General features: G+C 57.6%; 1 protein-coding gene across 1 annotated transcript; it reads right to left on the bottom strand.

Moving 5' to 3' along the window:
- Positions 1-4,687: 4,687 nt before the first annotated feature.
- Positions 4,688-18,054, bottom strand: IL23R (interleukin 23 receptor). The gene is made up of 16 exons (XM_048312156.1): positions 17,986-18,054; positions 17,311-17,465; positions 16,100-16,194; positions 14,905-15,198; positions 14,682-14,805; positions 13,715-13,881; positions 13,402-13,547; positions 12,608-12,767; positions 11,969-12,051; positions 11,535-11,739; positions 9,592-9,789; positions 9,104-9,187; positions 7,424-7,474; positions 6,812-6,908; positions 6,333-6,423; positions 4,688-5,692 (listed from the first exon to the last, which is right to left on the bottom strand). Exons 1-16 carry the CDS (start codon positions 18,052-18,054, stop codon positions 5,090-5,092), a joined length of 2,622 nt encoding a protein of 873 aa, XP_048168113.1. The 3' UTR covers positions 4,688-5,089.
- Positions 18,055-19,914: the final 1,860 nt, after the last annotated feature.

Genomic DNA, 19,914 nt, shown 5'->3' with positions numbered 1-19,914 from the left:
ATTTTCTTTCCTTTACATGTTATCTTTTTTCACTTTTCTTTTTTCCCCCTTTCTCTTTTCTTCTTTCGTATTTTTGCTTTGTCTTTTTCACTTTTCCTTTTCCTTCTTTTTTTTTTTTATTATTTTTTCTTACTTCTTCCTTTTTCTCTTTTTTTCTCTGTCCTTTTTCTTTTCCTTTTTTTCTTTTCCTTTTTTCTTTTCCTTTTTTTTCTTTTCCTTTTTTATTCTTTTTCTTTTCCTTTTTTTTCTTTTTCTTTTCCTTTTTTTCTTTTTCCTTTCCCTCTTTCTTTTTTTTTTTTTTTCCTTTCCCCTTTCCCTGAGTTTTTAACACCTAACTCTTCTTCTTCTTATGATTCCTTCTTCGCTGACTCCTGCTGACCACAGAGCTCCAGAAAAAAAAGGAGAAAACCGGCGGTGCGGACGAACAATGAGGAAAACCTGCTGTCCCTTCAATCTGGTGCCTCCTGGTTCTCTTGGCTGCGAGAGGAGAGGCAGAGCAGGAGGTCGCGGTGCCGGCGGAGCTGAGGACGCTGTGCCAGCTCCGGTGCCCGGGCTGGTGCCGGGGGAAGTCCGGAGTCCCTGCTTGTCCCCCGGGGGTGTCTGCGGGGCTGCGGGCGGCGCTGGGAAAGCCCCCGGCAGCACGAACGTGTCGGGGGTGGAGGCGGCAGCGCCGAGTGGGGCAGCGAGGCTGCAGGGTGGGGACACGGCCAGAGGCTCCCGGGGGCTGCGGTGTCACCTCCGGGGGCTCGGGGGAACCGGTGAGCACGGCCCGGGGCACGGCTGGGAATGAGGGAGAGGAGGGGAGGGGTGGGAGTGACAGAATCCTGGATTCCGGAATGGTTTGGGATGGAGGGGACCTCAAAGCCCACCCAGTGCCACCCGTGCCATGGCAGGGACACCTCCCACTGTCCCAGGCTGCTCCAAGCCCCAATGTCCAGCCTGGCCTTGGGCACTGCCAGGGATCCAGGGGCAGCCCCAGCTGCTCTGGGAATTCCATCCCAGCTCCTGCCCACCCTCCCAGGGAACAATTCCTTCCCAAAAGCCCATCCAGCCCTGCCCTCTGGCACTGGGAAGCCATTCCCTGTGTCCTGTCCCTCCAGGCCTTGTCTCCAGTCCCTCTGCAGCTCTCCTGGAGCCCCTTCAGGCCCTGCCAGGGGCTCTGAGCTCTCCCTGGAGCCTTCTCCTCTCCAGGTGAGCACCCCCAGCTCTGCCAGCCTGGCTCCAGCGCCGAGGGGCTCCAGCCCTGCAGCAGCTCCGTGGATTCCTCTGGATTTTTTCCAGCAGCTCCATAACTTCCTTCTGGTGTTATCTCTGCTTCCTTGGAACCTGGAGCCCGGAGCTGTGGCCCGGCAGAGCCGAATGCCGGCTGCAGCAGCAGAGTGAGCAGTCCCTCCCTGCAGGGCGGCTGTTTCCAGGTCCCCTCTGCAGCGGCTCCGCTGGTTTTCCATCCCCGGTGTGTGCCGGTGACTCTCACTGACTCTGCCTTCCCCAGCAGGGTGAAATGAGTCACTCAGCCTGGGAAATCCAACTGTTCTGCTTCCGTCTGAGCCTACGGCCAAGCCAAGGAAGGACCCTAAGGGAGAGTTTGGGTCCAGCGGTGCTGCTTTAGGAAATCAGATGATGCGCAAAAGGCATCGACGTCTGTATCCTTCAGAGGTTCAAACTGTGGGGTTTTTAAATATTCTTGTGGCAAGATTAATTCCCCTCTGTTGAGGAAAGGCTCGGTTCTCGGTTGGTTTGAGCAGCAATCAGAGAATCTCCCCTGTGAGATCACCTTTTTGGTTTGTTTCCTATTCACTGAGCTCGGCTCTGCTCCTTAATCCCAGCCCTGCTCCCACGGCTTTCCCGATGCCTTTCTCATGGGATTTGCCCTGGGAAGCTGACATTTGGAAGCTGACACTGACGGGGAGCCTCGTGGGACCCAAACCACCGCTCACATCCTCTGCTCTGAAACCTGCTCCTCAGCCTGGTTTCAGTCTCTGCCACTGAGCTCAGCCCTGTGCAGGACTCCTCATCCTCATCCTCCTCCCCAAACCCCCCAAAGGCTCGGGGATGGGAGAGGCTCCCCCAGATCCCGCCATTTCGAACGATTATTCCCAGTTTTGTTGTGAGGCTGCTCCAGCTGCTGCTGGTTTTGCCCTGCCACGTTTTCAGGAGGGTTTTGCTGACCCAGGCTCTTCTTTGCAGCTTTGCACGAGCCTTGGTCACAATCTGGGCTTTGATCTCTGCTTGGTGAACTCAGAAATCCCCGAAGGTCTACGGGTGTTACTGAGCTCTGTGAAACCTCCGAGCCTGTAATCCAATTTTAGCCTCTGCAGCGCCTTTATCTGCCACCGAATCTCTCCCACAATTTACTGACAGCCAAACCCTTGCAGAGCTTCCAGCGTAGGGCAGGCTGCTGAGTGCAAACACAGAGTAAAACCCGGCAGCACCAGATTACTCAGAGGACGTCTCTGTGATCTGCTGGCCCTGGTGCTGTTCCCAAAGGGTTCAGGGTGCCTTCGGTCCCAGGGCTTTGCCAGCTGCAGTAATTGGTGCTACCCAGACTCTGTAGAAAAGAAGCAAACGAAGGTCAGGCTGTCAGTTGGTGACTAAGCTGAGCCTAAACCCAGCTCTCTGTGCTGCCAGCCTCAAAGCAGAACAGATTCCACATCCTCCTGCATGGTAATGGCATGAAGGGTTTAACCTTGCCACTCGGATGCACGTTTCATACACAGTTTATTATGTGTGAAGTTTATTTGTTGTTTCTTCGTTCTTCATTTGGTCTAATTTTTTTCCGAGCCCACTTTTTGAAGCAAATCCCACAAGGAGAGTGTCCCTGGCTGATCTCTGGTGGTGGTGGGAACTCCCTGCACCTCGAGCTCAGCCCTGGCACACCCAGCAGACACACCCTGCTCTGACGGGATGGAGCTCAGAGCAGGAGTGGGTGGCTCTGTGTTCTCCAACCCCCCTGGAGCTTTGAACTCTCTGCGCCCAATTTCTTACTTCTTTTTAATCTGTTCCGTCCTCCCCTTTGAATGAAAAGACCTTTCTTAGTGAGGTTTTGTTAGAACTTTGGTGATGATGAGACAGCACCGTGGTGCATCTCTGTGGGTCGTGAAAATTGTGGAATTCATTCCCGAGCTGATAAACAGCCTGTGGGAATCACTGCCAACAGTAAAACCAAGCTTAGGAAAAGGGATAGAAAATCCTGATATCAAAAATCAGGGAGGGTGTAATATTTGAGGGAAGGAGGGAACCCTGAGGTGTTAAAATAAATCAGCTGAGAGTGACTTTGTGATTGGGTTCCATCCCTGGAAGTGTTCAAGGCTGGGTTGGATGGGGCTTGGAGCAACCTGGGAGAGTGTTTGGGATCACAGAATCCCAGATTGGTTTGGGTTTGGAGACACCTTAAAGCTCTTTTTATTTCAACCCCCTGCCATGGCAGGGACACCTCCCACTGTCCCAGGCTGCTCCCAGTCCCAATGTCCAGCCTGGCCTTGGGCACTGCCAGGGATCCAGGGGCAGCCCCAGCTGCTCTGGGCACCCTGTGCCAGGGCCTCCCCATGTTTATCTCTGCTTGGTGAAGCCCTCTGTATATATTTGTGCCCTTCTCTTTCATAGCCCAGAGTTACCAGATGCAACCATGGAAAGCAGAAATGTTTCCTTTGGCACCCAGGGATCAGTGGGAGAATTGGCACTGGGAGCTGGGAATGCTCTATCCCTGCCCCACTGCTGGAAAAACAGGATCTGTGCTCCTCTGGCCACTGATCTGTGTGCAGGGATCCCTCCTGTGGCTGGAAATTCACCCAGCAGCTCCCTGACATGCCAGAGCTGCCCTGTTTCCTGGCAAGATGAGCATTCCCTCCCTCGAGATCTGGCGGCTCAGGTGGCAGAGGCAGCACGAGTCTCAGGATGTGGACATGGAAACAAAAGCTGTCCCCACCTCACCCTTGGGCTGCTGAAAGTGTGTGGCTGTTCTTGAACAATTTCCTTCCTGCACCGGCAGCACTCACTAATTTTAGACTCCCTGCCTTGCTGCACTCACACTTCTGTGCGTGTTTGCTGCTTCTGAAGAAGAATCCTGCCCCTCCTTGCCAGGTCACTGCTCCTCTGGAACCACCAGCAGCAGATTCCTGGGGGTATGGAAGGAAAAAAGCCCAGCACACGCGAGGCTGGTTTGGAAGTAGTGATGATAAACGACAAAATGAATCCATTTGTGCAACAGCTGATGGAGAAATGCTCACGGTGCCTAGGAAAAATTGAAAAAACATATGATTTGGGAATATTTTGTAAATCCCAGGAACACCTGTAAATGGTTGCCTGGCTGCTGAAGGAAGGAGACTCCTGTGTTTCACCTTCTGGATGTCGGAAGATCCAAATTCCCGGTCACGTCCCTGAAAAATCCTGTTTTTCTGTGCCCTTCCCACAGGGAGGCTGAGGGGTGGCAAAGCTCTGTGAGATGATAAATCCCTCACCGAAAGGGCCAGGGAGCGATTCCGAGGGATTTTAAATCAGCCTGGCAGGTGGTGGAGGTTTGCTCCTACCTGAGTGGGTTTTTATCGGGAATGGGAGGAAAATGAAATACAGAAAGGATTCCATGTTCTTGGTGCCCGTGTGTGACACATAAATCCTCCTTGGTGCAGCGTCTGCTCATCAGGAGCAATCCCAAAATATTTTCCACACCCCTGCCAGGATGTCTGAGGGATTGTTTTAACCATTTTAATTGCAATCAGCTCCAGGAACGAGTGCTCCAAACATTTGGGAATGAAGTGCTCCAAACAGCTCCAAACATTTGGGAATGAAGTGCTCCAAACATTTGACAAGAGGACGATGTTGAGCAGCAATTGAAGATATTGCACCCTGCAGGAATCTCCTGCGTGGCATTCCAGGAATCCAAGTTTTATGGATTTTTGCTCCTGCCAGTGTGAGGTAAGGTTAAATTCAGGATTTACTGGCCCAAGCTTTCCAGGCAGCCACAAGAACCTGCAGTGGAGTAAGAGGGCAAAATTCCAATCTGGAGTTTTGCTCTGGTTCTTCCATTGGAAATCCCAGCTCTGACACCGCCTCGGTCACTGCTCCAGGGTTTTATCCACAATTCCACCTCCTCTCAGAACAACCTTCCCATGCCTTGTGGGAAGCAGGGATTTACATCCACAGACTCCCTGTTCACAGCTCTCAGGCAGGACAGCAGCTCCTCAGGGACCAGCATCTGCTCCGGGACATCGCTGGGCGGCCTCTGCTCCCACGGATTCTCCAGGAAGGGTCCGTGTCCCGCCCGCACTGGGAATGCCTGGCTGCTGTTGAGGATGAGGTTGATCTTGTCCAGCGGACACACCTGGGGCACCCCTCCCTGCTGGTCCCACAGCTGGGGGACAGGGCTGGTGTAGTCCCCGCAGAAGATTCCCAGCTCCGGTTCCGGGCTGGCTGCGGGCGGCTGCTCCTGGTAAATCCCAGCAGCGACGTATCCCAGCGCATTCCCATTGGAGAGCTGCGGTCTGTAGGCACTGAGCTGCTCCTGGCTCGGGCTGCTGGGGGCCACCACGCTCCTTGGGAGCTCCCTGTCCTCGGCCACCTCTGCCCTGGGCTTGCTCCCCGTGTCCGGGCTCCCGTGCTCCTCCTGTGCTGGCACCTCCTTGATTTCCGTAAGTGTGGGATCGCCGGAGGCCAGGAATGGCTCGTGGAGACTGGCACTGGGGAAATCACCCTCGTCCTGGGGAAAAAATGATGCCTATGGCAATGAACTGGTGAATTTTGTTAGGAGAAGAGCTGTGATTAGAGCTTGGAGCAACCTGGCCTAGGGGAAGATTCCCTGCCCGTGGCAGGGGATGGGATGGGATGGGATGGGATGGGATGAGCCTGACTCAGCTGTGGCCACGGTATACGGAGTAGATGGAATTAAGGTTTAAAAGCCTCAGCTAATCCAGGCTCCCACACACCTTGCAAATGCCTGGGAAATGATTCCTGAGCAGTTCCCAGTCCCTGAGAGCTCAATCCTCCTCCCATCCACGTTTCTCACAGCTCTGGAGCAAGCTGCCTTCTCCCAGGTAACAAGGAGTATTACCAGAGGAAACGGCCTCAAGTTGTGCCAGGGGATGTTTTGGTGCGATTTTAGGGAGAATTTCTTTGTGGAAAGGGCTGTCCAGCCCTGGCACAGGGCTGGAGTCCCCAAACCTGGAGGGATTTCAAAGCCACGTGGCACCTGGGGACACGGGGCAGTGGCGGCCTTGGCGCTGCTGGGGGATGGTTGGACTCGATCTCAGAAGGGTTTCCAACCTGGACAATTCCACAATTCTGTGAAGCCAAGCTTTAATCTGAAGTGAAGCAAAGCTGGGAGATGTCCCTGCCCTTACCTGCAGTGACTTCACCACGGTGCTGTTCTCCATGTGGGGGAACTCTTCAAACAGCCACTTTGGCAGGAGAGACACAAGGGTGGCCTTAATCCTTCACCAAAGGGAAAAGTCCAATTTATTATTCAGATAGTCCTCATGCAGGATGAAACTGTCCTGGCAGGAGGGGCACATGAAGTGCACCCAGTCTTTGAGGGGGGCTTGGAAACTCTGGGTTCCTCATTCTTGAGTTTCCCCAGATCTGTGTTTATTTGATTTTTTTGGTTGGTCTCTGCCTTACTGTGGAGCACACAAATGTCCTTTCATACCACAGCCTGATAAGTGGGTGACACTGCCCTCAGGCTGAGGTGAAAGGGACTCTGTAGTTGACTTTAAAACATCCCAGAAGAAATCTTATGCTTCTTCTACACACCAAGAACACAGAGTAAAAAAAAGTGTGACTTGGAAATAAGGGAAAAAAAATATGGAGGAGAAGGGAATACCTTTTCCTGACTGATTTTTTAAACATCACAATCGCAAAAAGAACTGCCAGTCCGACCACGCCGAGGCTCAGTCCCAAGAGAGCTCCGATGTCATCATCTGCAAAGGATGGAGAGGCAGGAGGTCATGCCTGGGGCTCAGCCACTCAGTCAGTCACCATTTCCTACCTCAGCTGCCAGAAATGCTGACATGAATTCCTCGGCTCATGTTGGTTTTGCTTTTGGTTTGAGTGCTGCAACAGATCGTAATGTGCAGGATGTGCAAAGCAGAGCAGGCCCTGGTTCTAACTGCGGGGTGGAATCGGTCTCTCGTGTAGGTTGATTTTGTATTTTCCTGGTTTTGGCACCTCCCACTTGGACTGGGCATTGTATTTTAACCTCTTTAGAAAGCAGAACTCAAAGCTTGCATTCCGTGGGTGCTGCTTACCCAAGAGAGCACCACAGCCTTCCCTCCACGTGGGTCATGAGAGAGTGAAAATGTCCCTTTTTTTGGCTCTGACCTCCCCAAAGTGTCCGGGAGCTCTCAGTTCCCACTGCCAGGTGCTGCTTGGGTTAAACCTCCCACTTATGGCCGGGAGAAAGCCTGGCTTAACAAGGCAGAGCTGCCCTCCTTACCCTGGGACATCTCGCTGTAGGTGCTGCCCAGGAGCGGCTCCTCTGGAGGGACTGGAACAGAGAGGGGGAAACGTCTGTAATTCATTTAGAGAGGGGGAATGTCTGTAAGTCATTTAGAGAGGGGGGAATGTCTGTAATTCATTTAGAGGACAGGGGGTGAACAGAAGCCCTGGTTTGGTGTTATCTTTTTAGAAAAATAAATAATGGTGTAACAAGAAAAATTAAGCTCCCTGAAGTAATGAGTAACTCCAGCTCTGGCTGGGTTCTCCACCACATCCCATTTCTCAGAGATCCAATTAAATGAAATGTTGGTCAACACCTGTCCCCAGCTATAAAACATCCTCCCTGCACGCCCCTCCCCTCAGCACCTGAAATGGGAATTTAGAACCCCTGGGGAGCTCCATCATTTTGCATGAGCACTCCCAGGTTGTTTAACAGGTTTTCCAGAGCAGCTGGGGCTGCCCCTGGATCCCTGGCAGTGTCCAAGGCCAGGCTGGACACTGGGGCTTGGAGCAGCCTGGGACAGTGGAAGGTGTGGCAGGGGTGGCACTGGGTGGGCTTTGAGTCCCTCCCAACCCAAACCACTGTGGGATTCTGTGATCCCAAAGTGCCTGAACCCCACGGGAATGAATTTCCTGATCATTTCTGTGCAGTGAGGGAAGATCCACAGCTGAAGGACCTGCCATGGCAAGAAGCCTCTTTCTGCCAAAACAAGCAGCTGGCTTTGATCCCGGCTGAGTTCAGCAATTCCCTCGGGATCGCTTTTCCTTGACAAACATTTGGTGCCATTGGGTCCTGCCCGGAGGAGAACACCCAACAGCCAGGGCTACCAAGGCAGGAGTGTTTGCTTCCATTTCCTGGGAATAACTGCCCTTCTGCAGCTCAGAGAGGGGCCAGGCAGAGCCACAGAGCTGCTTTGTCACAGGAGAAGTCTCTGAGCAGCTGCAGATGGCCCATCCCAGGTGGGAGCTGAGGACACCCTCAGGTGTCCCCTCAGGTGTCACCCGCAGGTACCTCTGGCTCTGACAGCCCTTGATGGCCCTGCCCAGCCTCACCTGGCCCCTCCGCCCACCCCTGCTCTATTTAAGCCCAGCCCTGGCCCTCAGCCCCCAGTGGGGCTGTGCTGGAGCAGCTCTGGAGGTCAGACCCTGCTCCGCTGCCATGGCCTGGCCTCAGCCCTGCTGAGGACCTGCCCAGCTCTGGAGGACACCCAGAGCCACCCCCAGCGATGGAGGTGACGCTGCTCCTTCGCAAGCTGGCTCGTGCTCTTCTCTGACACCATTTCCAGCACTGAAGCTGCCTCATCCAGCCAAATTCCAAACCATTCTGTGATTCCCACTCCAGGTAAGGAAGGACAGGCTGTGACAGCCCAGCTGCTCTCTGGAAAAGCTGTTTGCTGTGCTTTGGTTTATCTGGAACAAACAGGAACCTCGCCTTTCTGCCACAGAAAGGGACAGCGGCTCCACTGCTGCATCTGGTGAGGGGAAATGTGGTTCTTGGGCGTTTCAGGTCCATGCGGGCAAGCAAAGACCACCTCGAGCAGGGTTTTACACAAATACTTTGATTAAACCCTTTCTTTTCCCATCCTGCTTTCCTCTGCTCGCTGGGGAGGGTTTATCCTGTTCCCAGACCTGGCAGGCTGCGGGGAGGAGCAGCAGCTTTTCCCCCGGGCAGGCTCACCTCGGCCAGAGCTGGGGTTGCTGATCCCGTCGGGATACACCGCGTACAGGGACACGCTGAGGGGAGCTCCCGCCGCTGCCTCTGCTGGGAAAAGCCAGATTTGCCTTCAAAAACGTGTTTTTCTCTGCTGGGCAGGCTCTAGGCTCGGTCAGGGGCTTGCTGCTGAGTGGTGGAAGCAGATGGATTGGCCTTTGTGGGTCCGGGGTTGTTCCTGGCCTGGCAGCTCACTTCATTTTCTTTCTGTCTCCATCTTCTCCTTTCCCTGAGATCTTCACCCAGGGAACCAAATCCCACTGACTGCCCTCAAATCTCCAATTCCTCCCCTCCTCCTTTTTTCTTCTCTTCACAGCCCCACTCCCCAAAAACAAGTGGGCTCAAATTCAAATGAAGCTGCCTTTATGATCTAATTTGGATTTATAATCTAATTCAGATTTATGGTGTCCTGATGAGCTGTCCCAAGCAGAAGAGGGATTCCTGGGATGTCCTACCTTGGATGTAGGTGTGTGTTTCCTGGTGTGGGACCTTCTCCCAGAAGTACTGCTCCTCCTGGTGCTGCTGGGAGCTGGAAACCCACTCCAGTATGAACCAGAGCAGGGGTCTCTGGCTGTGCTGGGGTGGCTGCCACTGAACCAGGACCCTGCTCTGGTTCTCAGGCTTCACCTCCACGGCCTCTGGTGCTGGGAATTCTGTGGAGAAAGAGGGAAAGGGGGGTTGTCACCCCAACCTCATCCTTGGGGCCTGGGAAGGGTCAGCCAGGCCCAGGAAAAGCGTGGCTTTCCTGGAAGTGTTCATGAACTGAAGGGTGAGCAGGAAATTAGAGAGTGTTATGGGTTCATATATAGACACACAAAATATACATAAAAGTCCAGCTTTATGTATTGATCTGTATTTCATAGAATTATTTAGGTTGGAAAAGACCTTAAAGATCAAGGCCACCACTGCCCCGTGTCCCCAAGTGCCACATCCACAGGGCTTGGGAATCCCTCCAGGGATGGGGACTCAGCATTGCCCTGGGCAGCTGTGCCAGGGCTGGACAACTGCTTCCATGAAGAAATTTTCTATCATATCCACCCTGAGCCTGCCCTGGCCCAGCCTGAGGCCGTTCCCTCTCCTCCTGTCCCTGTTCCCTGCCAGCAGAGCCCGACCCCCCCGGCTGCCCCCTCCTGTCAGGGACTTGTGCAGAGCCACAAGGTCCCCCCTGAGCCTCCTTTGCTCCAGCCTGAGCCCCTTTCCCAGCTCCCTCAGGAATTCTCCAGCCCCTTCCCAGCTCCATTCCCTTCCCTGGACACGCTCCAGCCCCTCCATGCCCTTCTTGGAGTGGTGATCCCAGAGCTGTCCCCAGGACTGGAGGAGCCCCAGCAGTGCCAGCACAGGGGACAGGCATTGCCCTGGGGCCCTCCTGGCCAGCTGTGCTCATGTCCAGCCAGATGTAGATCTCTGTGAATCCCAAAAAACACATCATCAGCTCTGTCATGTCCCTGAAATCTTCACCTGTCATGTCTTACCAGAAACGTGCACGGTTCTGATAAACATGAGAGCTTAGAGAGTTTTTTCCACCTTATTTCTCTTCAGTTTCTTTTTACTCATGTATTTGTCCTCAGCTTGAATGGGACTTTCCCCTCCCATTGCTCATTCAAAGAGACATTTTTCAGAACTAGGCAAGTGTGGTTGTGGGGAAAACCACAGCCCATGGGCACATGGAGCATGAGGTGGTCCTAAAAGGATTTTAAAAGGATTTTTTCTTTCCTTCCTCTTCAGTTTGCACGGACCCAGCTCACAGTGGGGGCTGGCAGAGCTGCAGGAGCTGTTTTGGGGGGCAGGGAGAGGAGGAGCAGCCTTGTACCCTTTGCTTTGCCCGCCAACATGGACAGGGCAAACTCATTTTTAAATTTGTTGCTGCAGCCTTAGGAGATCAAGGAATGAGATGCCAGGGCCTGAAGGGGCTCCAGGAGAGCTGGAGAGGGACTGGGGACAAGGCATGGAGGGACAGGACCCAGGGAATGGCTTCCCACTGCCAGAGGGCAGGGATGGATGGGATATTGGGCAGGAATCGTTCCCTGGGAGGGTGGGCAGGCCCTGGCACAGGGTGCCCAGAGCAGCTGGGGCTGCCCCTGGATCCCTGGCAGTGCCCAAGGCCAGGCTGGACACTGGGGCTGGGAGCAGCCTGGGACAGTGGGAGGTGTCTGTGTCCACGAAACAGTGAAATGAGATGGGCTTTAGGATCTCCCTCAACCCAGACCATTCCAGAATTCCATGATTCCATGTGCAGCCGTGGAGCATCTCCAGGGGATGCTGACTTGCCTGGAGGATGTTGTGCTCCCTCGGTGGAGCGGGCAGAGCTCTGCCGGGGCTTTCCCCTTGCACATTCCAGCATTTCCCCCACAATCCGGATAACATCCAGTCCCTGTAACTGGCACGTGTGGGATCCTACCTTCCTGACCCGCGCCCCGGTTTAGGGGGATGCTGGCGGGGCTGGAAGCCCCTTTGGAGTTGTGAGCGGTGACGAGGAGGGCGCGGGCTCCCGGCGGCACCAGGACAGCGCACTCGGTGCCGGAGGTGCGGCAGAGCGTCCCTGTTCCCTCGGCGGACACGGCATAGCCCAGGATCCTCCCGCGGGCATCCCGGGCTGGCAGCGGCTGGCAGGGGCGAGACGGACAGAGATTTGTGGGGTCTGACCCCGAGACACGCGGTCAGGACAGCTGTCCCCTCGGCTGGGGGACACATTTTACAAGGACGGAGAGATTTGGCTCCAAGCTGGGCTGGCATTTTCCTCCCGTCCCCTCTCCTCAGGGAGGGCGGCACCTCCGGCTGCTCGGGGAGGAGCAGCAGAGCCAAAAATTCGGAGGCTGCCCCAAAGCACCTTACCTTGATCAAGACCGTCACCTCGCGGCTGCCGTTGGGCAGCGCCGGGCCCAGGCGCCGCCACACCCCGGGAGCGGCGGCGGGGGCTGCGGGAGGAGGGGGACACGGTGAGACACCGGAGCGGACCCGGGGCTCCTGCACACCCGCAGCCCTCCGGGAAGCCCCTCCCGGCCGCCGGATCTGCGGCTGGGAGAGGAAACAGCGCAGATGGAAAGCACGGGCGGGCGCTGCTTTTTTGGGGTGAGGACATCCCCGGTTCCCCGCTGCCACCGGGGTGCGAGGGCAGCGCTCCTCGGGCATCCCGGGGTCGCTGAGCCGGCCGTGCCTAGGCTCATCCTGGGGTCGGAAGCTGGCATGGATGGGGGCAGCTGGCTCAGGGTGACAGGGATTTGTCACGACACAGCGACTGATGCGATTTTTCCACCCGGGGGAGCAAGCAAGCCACTAAAGATCATGGAATTTGTTAGGCCGGAAAAGCCCTCTGGGACCACCGAGCTCAACCATTCCCCGGCACTGCCCAGGCCACCACTGCCCCGTGTCCCCAAAGTGCCACATCCACAGGGCTTTGAAATCCCTCCGGCGTGGGCACCCCGGGCAGCGGTGACAAACGCCACACACGGGTGGCACCGCGGCTGAGCCCACCTGCCTCGGGGGTGCTGTAGAGGAAGGGGGGGCTCCAGGCGCTCCAGGGGCTGTGGGCGGTGCTGAGCCGGCACCTGACCTGGAACACGAACTGGGTGTCGCTCTGCAGCTCGTGCTGCCAGCGGGGGCCCTCCTGTGCCACGCTGTGGCCCAGCTCCACCTGCAAGGCAAGCACGGGGAGCTGGGGCAGCGGGACCCAGCGGGACCCCCACTGCCACCGCCTCCCTCGTCCCCACGGGCAGGGATGGGCAGGAGCCACCCTGTCCCCTCAGTGCCACACTGCGGGGCACAGCCAGAGAGCCCCCAGCCGGCTGCCACGCTGGGATTCTGCCAGCGCGGAGATTTTGGGGGCTCCTGTGGGAGCGGGGATCCAGGCTCAGCCCCTGCCGGCACCAGGGATGTTTCCGAAGGGGCTCAGGTGGAGCTGTCCCAGTGTAGTTTTGTTTGGGGTGTGCGTTGAGCATCCCGGAGGATTTTGTGCCTTGTCCTTGCCGAGCAGGACATTTGGAAATATTTGGAATTCTGTGCCTTTGCTTAAAAGGCTGAGACAGCCCTGCCCACGAGGCCGTCTCCTCTCTCAGGTGGCATCAGCTCTCCCGCCCCCCCAAAGTGGGGGCTGCCTGTGGCCGGGGGTGCTCATTCCCCACCAGCACTGGAGAAAAGGGGTGAGTTTTGAATGACCCCAAATATTCCCATTGCCCACGGGGGTCCCCAGCGGGAACGGGACTTGCACCTCTTTAACGGGGGCAGGTTGTGCGTGTGGGGAGAGGTCTGGGGGGTCCCGGGGGTCTCACATGCCACGTTGGGGTGCCCGTGGCTCTGTGCCTCTCCTCACAGTGCACGTTCTGCAGCTGTGTCCGGCTCCTCCAGCGGGTGGTGGTGCTGGGAGGGGACGTCTCTGTCGTCTCGGCGCCGATGACCGCGGGCAGGGCGGGGACCACTGTGGGGAGAGACGGGAATGGGTGGGGTGAGGGCTGTCCTTGTGCTCAGGGGGTCCCCAAAGTGACACTGCAGGGCAGTGTGGGTGGCCATGCACAGCCCCAGCACACGCCGTGCTGCTCATGGATGGATGGATGGATGGATGGATGGAGGGAAGGACGGACATACCGAGCTCCTGCAGGCTGAGGTGCCGAGGGGCCGAGCGGGCAGTGCCCAGCGCGTTGCTGGCCTGCACCCACACCGAGTAGTGGCTCGCATTATGCAGCTCTCTCAGCAGCACAGGTGAGTCTGCAGGGAAGGTCTTTTCTTCCTCCTCATCCTCATCATCCGCCAGCCTGGGAAGCAGAAGGCAGCCCCGTCAGTGCCCATCCCAGCACCACACACCCGCTGGCACGGCCACCCCGGCTCCTGAGGTGTCACAGCTCATGACCAGGGCATGGCCATCCCCCAAACCGGGGTTTGTCACCCCTAAAGCAAACTGGAAAGCCATTCCTTTCTGTTCTGACACCCCTGCTGTTTTCCCGGTGGGAAGGGAACTTTCTCCTTCCTTTCTGGCTGTGTGGTTCAGTTTGGTCCCAAGCGAATTTAGGCAGGAGCTTTATCTCTTCACAAAGCCTCCATATGATAGGATTTAATGTCTTGAAAACTGAGTCAGGATAACTGAGAGCCTGCTAGGCTGGTGCCATGGGGATTCAGTGGTAAGGAGCATCCGGGGATGGGGTGTGGCATGCCAGGCTGCTGCCATGGGGACTTTGGGGACAGGGAGCATCCCAGGGTGGGACTGTGGCACGGCACGCAGCAGCCAGCACCTCAGCTTCAGCTTCAGGCTGGCCTTGCAGTTTTGGGTTTTGGGCAGCGTTATGTTCACCCTCTCTATCTTGGAGAGAGTCCAAGAAGCTGGACACTGCTGCTTCCATGTGGCAGGCGCGATGGAACGTGTGCCGGGTCACCGACAGAGCTCTGACCTGCGGAACGCACCCCGCGGGGAACGCGCGGTTCTCGGGCAGGAGGTGGCAAAACGTGAGCTGTGGGAAGTGGAAGTGGGGCACGGCAGCTCCGCTGCCACCCGGGGCTGCCACCCGGGGCTGCCACCCTCCCCGCGCCCCCTCCCAGCCGCGCTGCCCCGGGGCCTCACCTGCGCAGGTGGAGGCTGTGCCGGGTGGGCAGGTGCGTGTCCCGTCCTGCATCCCAGGCGCACTGCAGGCACTCCGAGCCCTCGGCGATGGCGCAGCTCAGGTTGCCGGGGGGGTCCGGAGGGTCTGCGGGGGCGAGGCCGGGTGAGGGCTCGGACACCCCGGGAGGAGCCAAACGCCACCCCCTCGGAGCTTGGCACGGGCTGGGGGCACGGGGGTACTCACAGCCGGCCCGGACCTCCGCGCCGCACACCAGGCGGTGCCTGTGGTTGCTGGCACAGAGGGAGAAACAGGCGACGGTCGCGAAGGGCATCCGGAAATCGCGCAGGCGGAGCCGCACGGTGCTGCCGTCCAGGACCAGCGGGGTCTCCTCAGTGCGGCTGTAGTTGAGGAGGATGAGGAGCTGGGCCGAGGGACAGTCCAGGGCGGACCGGCAGGTGATGGAGATGTCGGAGCCCATCCGCACCACCGGCGCGGGCTCGATCCAGACGTGCCCCCTGCACTCGATGGTTGCAACACCTGCGCCAAAGCGGGAGGGCTCGGGGGGTGTCCCATGGGAGGAGGGGGTGCCCGTGGGCTGCGCTGCTCGGCAGGGAGCTGCTCTGCATCTGGAGCCTGCAGCGAGGGGATTACACCCCGGCCCAGCCACCTGGCACCCCACGGGATGAGGATAAACCAGGGGTCACGAGTGATGCCGGGGAGAAATTTTTCCCTGGGAGGGTGGGCAGGCCCTGGCACAGGGTGCCCGGAGAAGCTGTGGCTGCCCCTGGATCCCTGGCAGTGTCCAAGGCCAGGCTGGATAGGATTTGGAGCAGCCTAGGATAGCAGAAGGTGTCCCTGCCCAGGGCTGGATGAGCCCCGAGGTCTCTCCCAGCCCAAACCAGGCTGTGGCTCTGTGCTGAGCTCCCCGTCTGCAGCAGCACCCTGGCCCCCGGTGACTCATCCTGGCACATCAGAAACAGCCAGATTCGCCAGTTTCACCAATTTTAGGCATTGCTCTAATGTTCAAATGACTGCAGGGAAATAACCTGCACTCTCAAGAGCTCTGATCCCCAAGATTAGGGCAGCGGAGGCGCTGCCCTTCCCTATCAGATGAAGCTCTGCAGCAGCCCCGGCTCACAGGCGCTATCAGGCTCCATCTGCCCTTCCTGGAAAGGGCACAACTGCACAGGGGCTGCAAGGAGCCTGAAAATAGCCCTGGGAGCCTGGTTATGGCCCTGGGAGCCTGGATGTAACCCTGTTCCAAGGATGTGAGAGGGAAAGAGAAGGAGCTGCAGGCCGTGGGATCCCCCCCTGCAATGCTCCCCCCAAACCCCACAGCTCTGTGATTGTCCAATTCCCAGTTTAAACCCCCTGCAGGCCCAGGGCACTGCTCTGGTGTCACGAGGTGGCCGTGCTGAGCCCTGTCACCGTCACTCACCTTGGCACAGGCAGCAGAGCAGGACGTGGAGCACCAAAGCCTCGCCGGACCCTGCCATGGCCTGCACTGCGGCCGCTGCCCGCGCGTGGCATAGTCTAGGGGATAAAAAATGCTGGAGCAAATCCTCCTGGAAACCAGCTCCAGCACAGGCAGGAGGACAGGGAGGGGAGGGGGAGAAGGCAGCAAGGATTTGTGACAGGGAAATCTTCCCTTGAGAAAATGGATTTGGTGGGGTAGGGGGTGCTGCCCCTCTGCTCAGAACCCATCCCGAGTGTTGGCTCCGGGGCTGGGGTGCCACAGATCAGGAGAGACATGGACACTCTGGAATGAGTCCACCAGAGGTGCCTGAGGGTCAGGAGTGCCTGAGAAGTGTGGAAGGGTTGGGAGAGCTGCTCAGCCTGGAGAGGAGGGGGCTCAAGGGGGGCAGATCCCTTGGAATGGATGTGTGATGGGGAAGTAAAGATGAGGGAGCCAAACTCCTCCCAGGGCCGCCCAGGGACACACAGGTGGCAATGGGCTCCCACTGGAAGTCAGGGAATCCCAGCTAAATATAAGAAAAAGCTCTTAAAGGTGGCCAGAGTGGAGCTGCTGCCTGAGGGCTCATCCCACAGTCTCCATCCCTGGGGGTGCTCAGACACGGTTTTATGGGATAGAAATTTCCTGCTTCCATAAGATCTTTCCCTCAGGTCCTGCCCAGGCTGAGCAATGGCTCTGCCCAGCAGTGACCCCCTGAGACAGCCCCAAAACCCCAGGCCAGGGCTTCCACCTGTCCCCAAGGAGCCACCCTTGTCCCTGCACCCCACAGTTGCTTAAATTCTTCCCTGCTCCCTTTGCCTCTCTCCACAGCCTCCTTGGAAGCATTCCCACAATCCAGGAAAGAAAGCCCAGCCCCACCAGCCTCGTGGGACTTGGGCTGTGGGGCTGGGAGGGCTTTGCAGCAACCAAGGCACGGATGGGTGAGGTGCAGGGAAATGCAGCTCCCCGGGGGGAATTTCCTCTTTTCCAAGACAAGCGTCCTCCTGGAAGCAGCCAGCATGGCACCCCCCCAGCCCCTGGAGCTGGGGTGACTCCAGCCTCCCCACAAGCCTGTCTGGGGGTGGGAAATGGGCACAGAGCAGCCCTGAACCAGCCCTGACACCCCCATTCACCTGCCCGGGGCTGAACACCCAGCAAAGCCCCACACGCCATCATTTCCTTTCCCCATGCAATACCTGCAGTCAGGAAGGGCGAGTTTCCCCTGCAGAGAGGCCAGAGTCCACCGTAAAAGCTTCAAAATGCTGTTTTTCAACCCAAACCAGGCCACCAGCAAGAGCGAGTGCTTCGGTGTTTCTCGTGCGGGATGAGGTGACCTGGTTTGGTTTTGGGGCTGCTCAAGTGCTCATCACGAGTGAGTCAAATTTCAAGTGCCTCCCTATTACCTGACCTACAAAGAGAAGCTGTCGGTTCCCAAGTGCCCACGAACCTTCTGCAAGTCAGAGCAAATGAAAAAATGCAATTTGGGTCCTAAGAGAAGAGCTGAAAACTCTCAATCTGCCCAGCTCTCCGGGGGATCGCAGGCTCTGCCTCCTCTGGGAATCACATTCGTGTTTTTATTCCAATTTAGAGGCATCTGTAAACTCCAGAGCCAAAGGAATGAGACCGTTTGGAGATGCTGGGCTTGGATCTCATCTCTGGTAAAGTCTCCTCGTGCATTAGGCTAAAGAAACGTGAATTCAATAAAGAAGGGAAAAGCTGCTCCATGGTGCCAACCCAAACCACACGGAATCTCCACAGGCGGCTGTGCCAGGAGCGGATAAACACCGGAGCAGCAGGTGAGGAGCAGGAGCTGGGGTATTTTGGGGTTAAATGCGGGGGGCTGGAAGCTGGGAAAAGCAGGGGCTCCTTACCTTGGCAGTCCTCAGGGCATGTGGCACCGGGAGCCTCCTCCTGCCGCTGTGGCCGGAGCTGCCGAGCATCGGCAGCGAGGGCAGTGTGGGGCTGACCTACATAGAGCACCGGAGTTTCTTTTCCAGTCTGAGTCAGCCCGTGGGGAAACCCGGCATCCCTTAGAGGAGCAGCCTCGGGGGAAGGGGCGTCTTAAAGTTCTGGCAGGATTTGGAACCCATCCCGAACGGATCGTTACGGTCTCGCCGCTGGGTGTGAGGCGGGAGCGCTGGCGGAGAGTCCCGGCTGCTGTCGCGGAAAGAACATTTTCCTGCCGATCCCAGAGGCATGGAATGGAAAGTCCTTAAGGAGCGGGGTTGTTCTCACCAGCACTGAGTGTCACCCCCTGTGCTTGTGCTGGTCCCCAGCTCCTCCCAGGATGTTACAGGCAGGGTTGGGAGGTCCAAGGCTCCAGGGATGCTCCGGCGCTCTCCATCCCGCCGGCTCCCTCTGCTGCTCCCAAACTCCGGCTCTGCAGAGCCCGGGGCTTCCTTTTTCGTGTCGGTTGAGGAGTTAAACCTCAAAAACAGTGTTAACCTCATTAGACAGTGCAACCACAGGAAACCCCGCACTGCTCCTGCCTCTGCCTCGCAGGAGGAAATGTTGGGGAGCAGAATTCACCCCCCCGGGGCAAGGCAGAGCCTCCCTCTGCCAGCAAGCCCTGACTGCTCCGGGTTTTGGCTGATCCACGGGGACTTTTGTGGAAGTGAGAGCAAGAGGCTGCCGGCGCCACGGGGTGAAACCTCGCTGGGTGGTGTGGTTATGTAACGTATATGATGTATGGAACCTGTGTGGTTATAGGAACGGGTCGGTTTGTGCAGTTACACACACCCTGAGCAGGACTGCGAGGGTTTCAGTGGGAATTTTAGTTTGGGGATGTCCTGGGAGTGTTTAATGCACGGGGCTAGGGCTGCACAGCTGGCGCTGGGGCAGCACAGTGAGCGTGCACATCTGCAGCCAGCTCATCCCGTCTGGCCAAGGACAAGCACATCTGGAGCCAGGGCAGCACATCTGGAGCCAGGGCAGCACATCTGGAGCTGGCACAGTGCGGTGGGATGTGGAGCTGCCCCAGGACAGGTGCCAGAGCCCCTCGGAGCTGCTGGCCCCTGCATTTCCCAGGCCCCGGCTGCCGTTTGGCTGAGGTGTCCTTATCTCTTCCTGAGCACTGCGAGCTGCAGCTCAGAGCCCCGCGGGCAGCAGGGGAGCAGAGCCAGGCCTCACACCGGGCTCTTTCCTGCAGATTTCTCTTTCCCGTGCTCAGGAATCTCAGCTGCTGTCGCCTTCCTCTGGGGCAGCTACACTGCCCCGGCCTTCCAACCCCCATCGTGTTTGGGGTTCTCTGAGGTTTGTTCAGAAATTCCTCAGAGCCTGATGGAAACTGAGGACAGGGATAGACGGGTTCAGGGAGAAATTCCTCCCTGGGAGGGTGGGGAGGCCCTGGCGCAGGGTGCCGGAGAAGCTGTGGCTGCCCCTGGATCGCTGGAAGTGTCGAAGGCCAGGCTGGACGGGGCTTGGAGCAGCCTGGGATAGCACAAGGTGGAACAAGATGAGGTTTCTGCTCCCCGCCAACCCCAACCATTCCAGGATTCCGTGATCCTGTCTCCAGAGGTGGAAACGCCTCTCCAGCATTTGGGTGCCCGGCAGAGAGTCCCTCCCGAGGCCGCCACAGCCCAGCAGGTTCCCCCAGCACAGCCTTGGGATCCAGTGCTCCCCAGCCTGGCACAGGGGTGGGGTCAGCTCCCTTCCCCCCCAGCAGCACCCAGGTTTGGGGGCACCGTGAGCCGTCCCCGGGCTGTGCCGTGCTTTCCCCGCCGCCCCCGCGCAGCCGATAGGATCTCCCGGGCACTTCCTCGCCGTGCCGGCGCTGCCCCCGCGCCAGCTCCCCACTGCCA

This window comes from Corvus hawaiiensis, chromosome 9, assembly GCF_020740725.1.
Source record: "Corvus hawaiiensis isolate bCorHaw1 chromosome 9, bCorHaw1.pri.cur, whole genome shotgun sequence".
NCBI classification, from domain to species: Eukaryota; Metazoa; Chordata; class Aves; order Passeriformes; family Corvidae; genus Corvus; species Corvus hawaiiensis.
Note: the sequence above shows the minus strand (reverse complement) of the source record. Positions and strands in the feature narration are given on the sequence as shown.

Bases quoted from the DNA above. Each gene is read 5' to 3' on its own strand.
- IL23R (XM_048312156.1), bottom strand. From the start codon at position 18,054: ATGCTCGGCAGCTCCGGCCACAGCGGCAGGAGGAGGCTCCCGGTGCCA. The intron at 14,806-14,904 runs GTGAGTACCCCC...TCGCCCCCGCAG, and splicing joins CGCGGAGGTCCGGGCCGGCT to ACCCTCCGGACCCCCCCGGC. The intron at 13,548-13,714 runs GTATGTCCGTCC...CTCTCCCCACAG, and splicing joins CCTCAGCCTGCAGGAGCTCG to TGGTCCCCGCCCTGCCCGCG.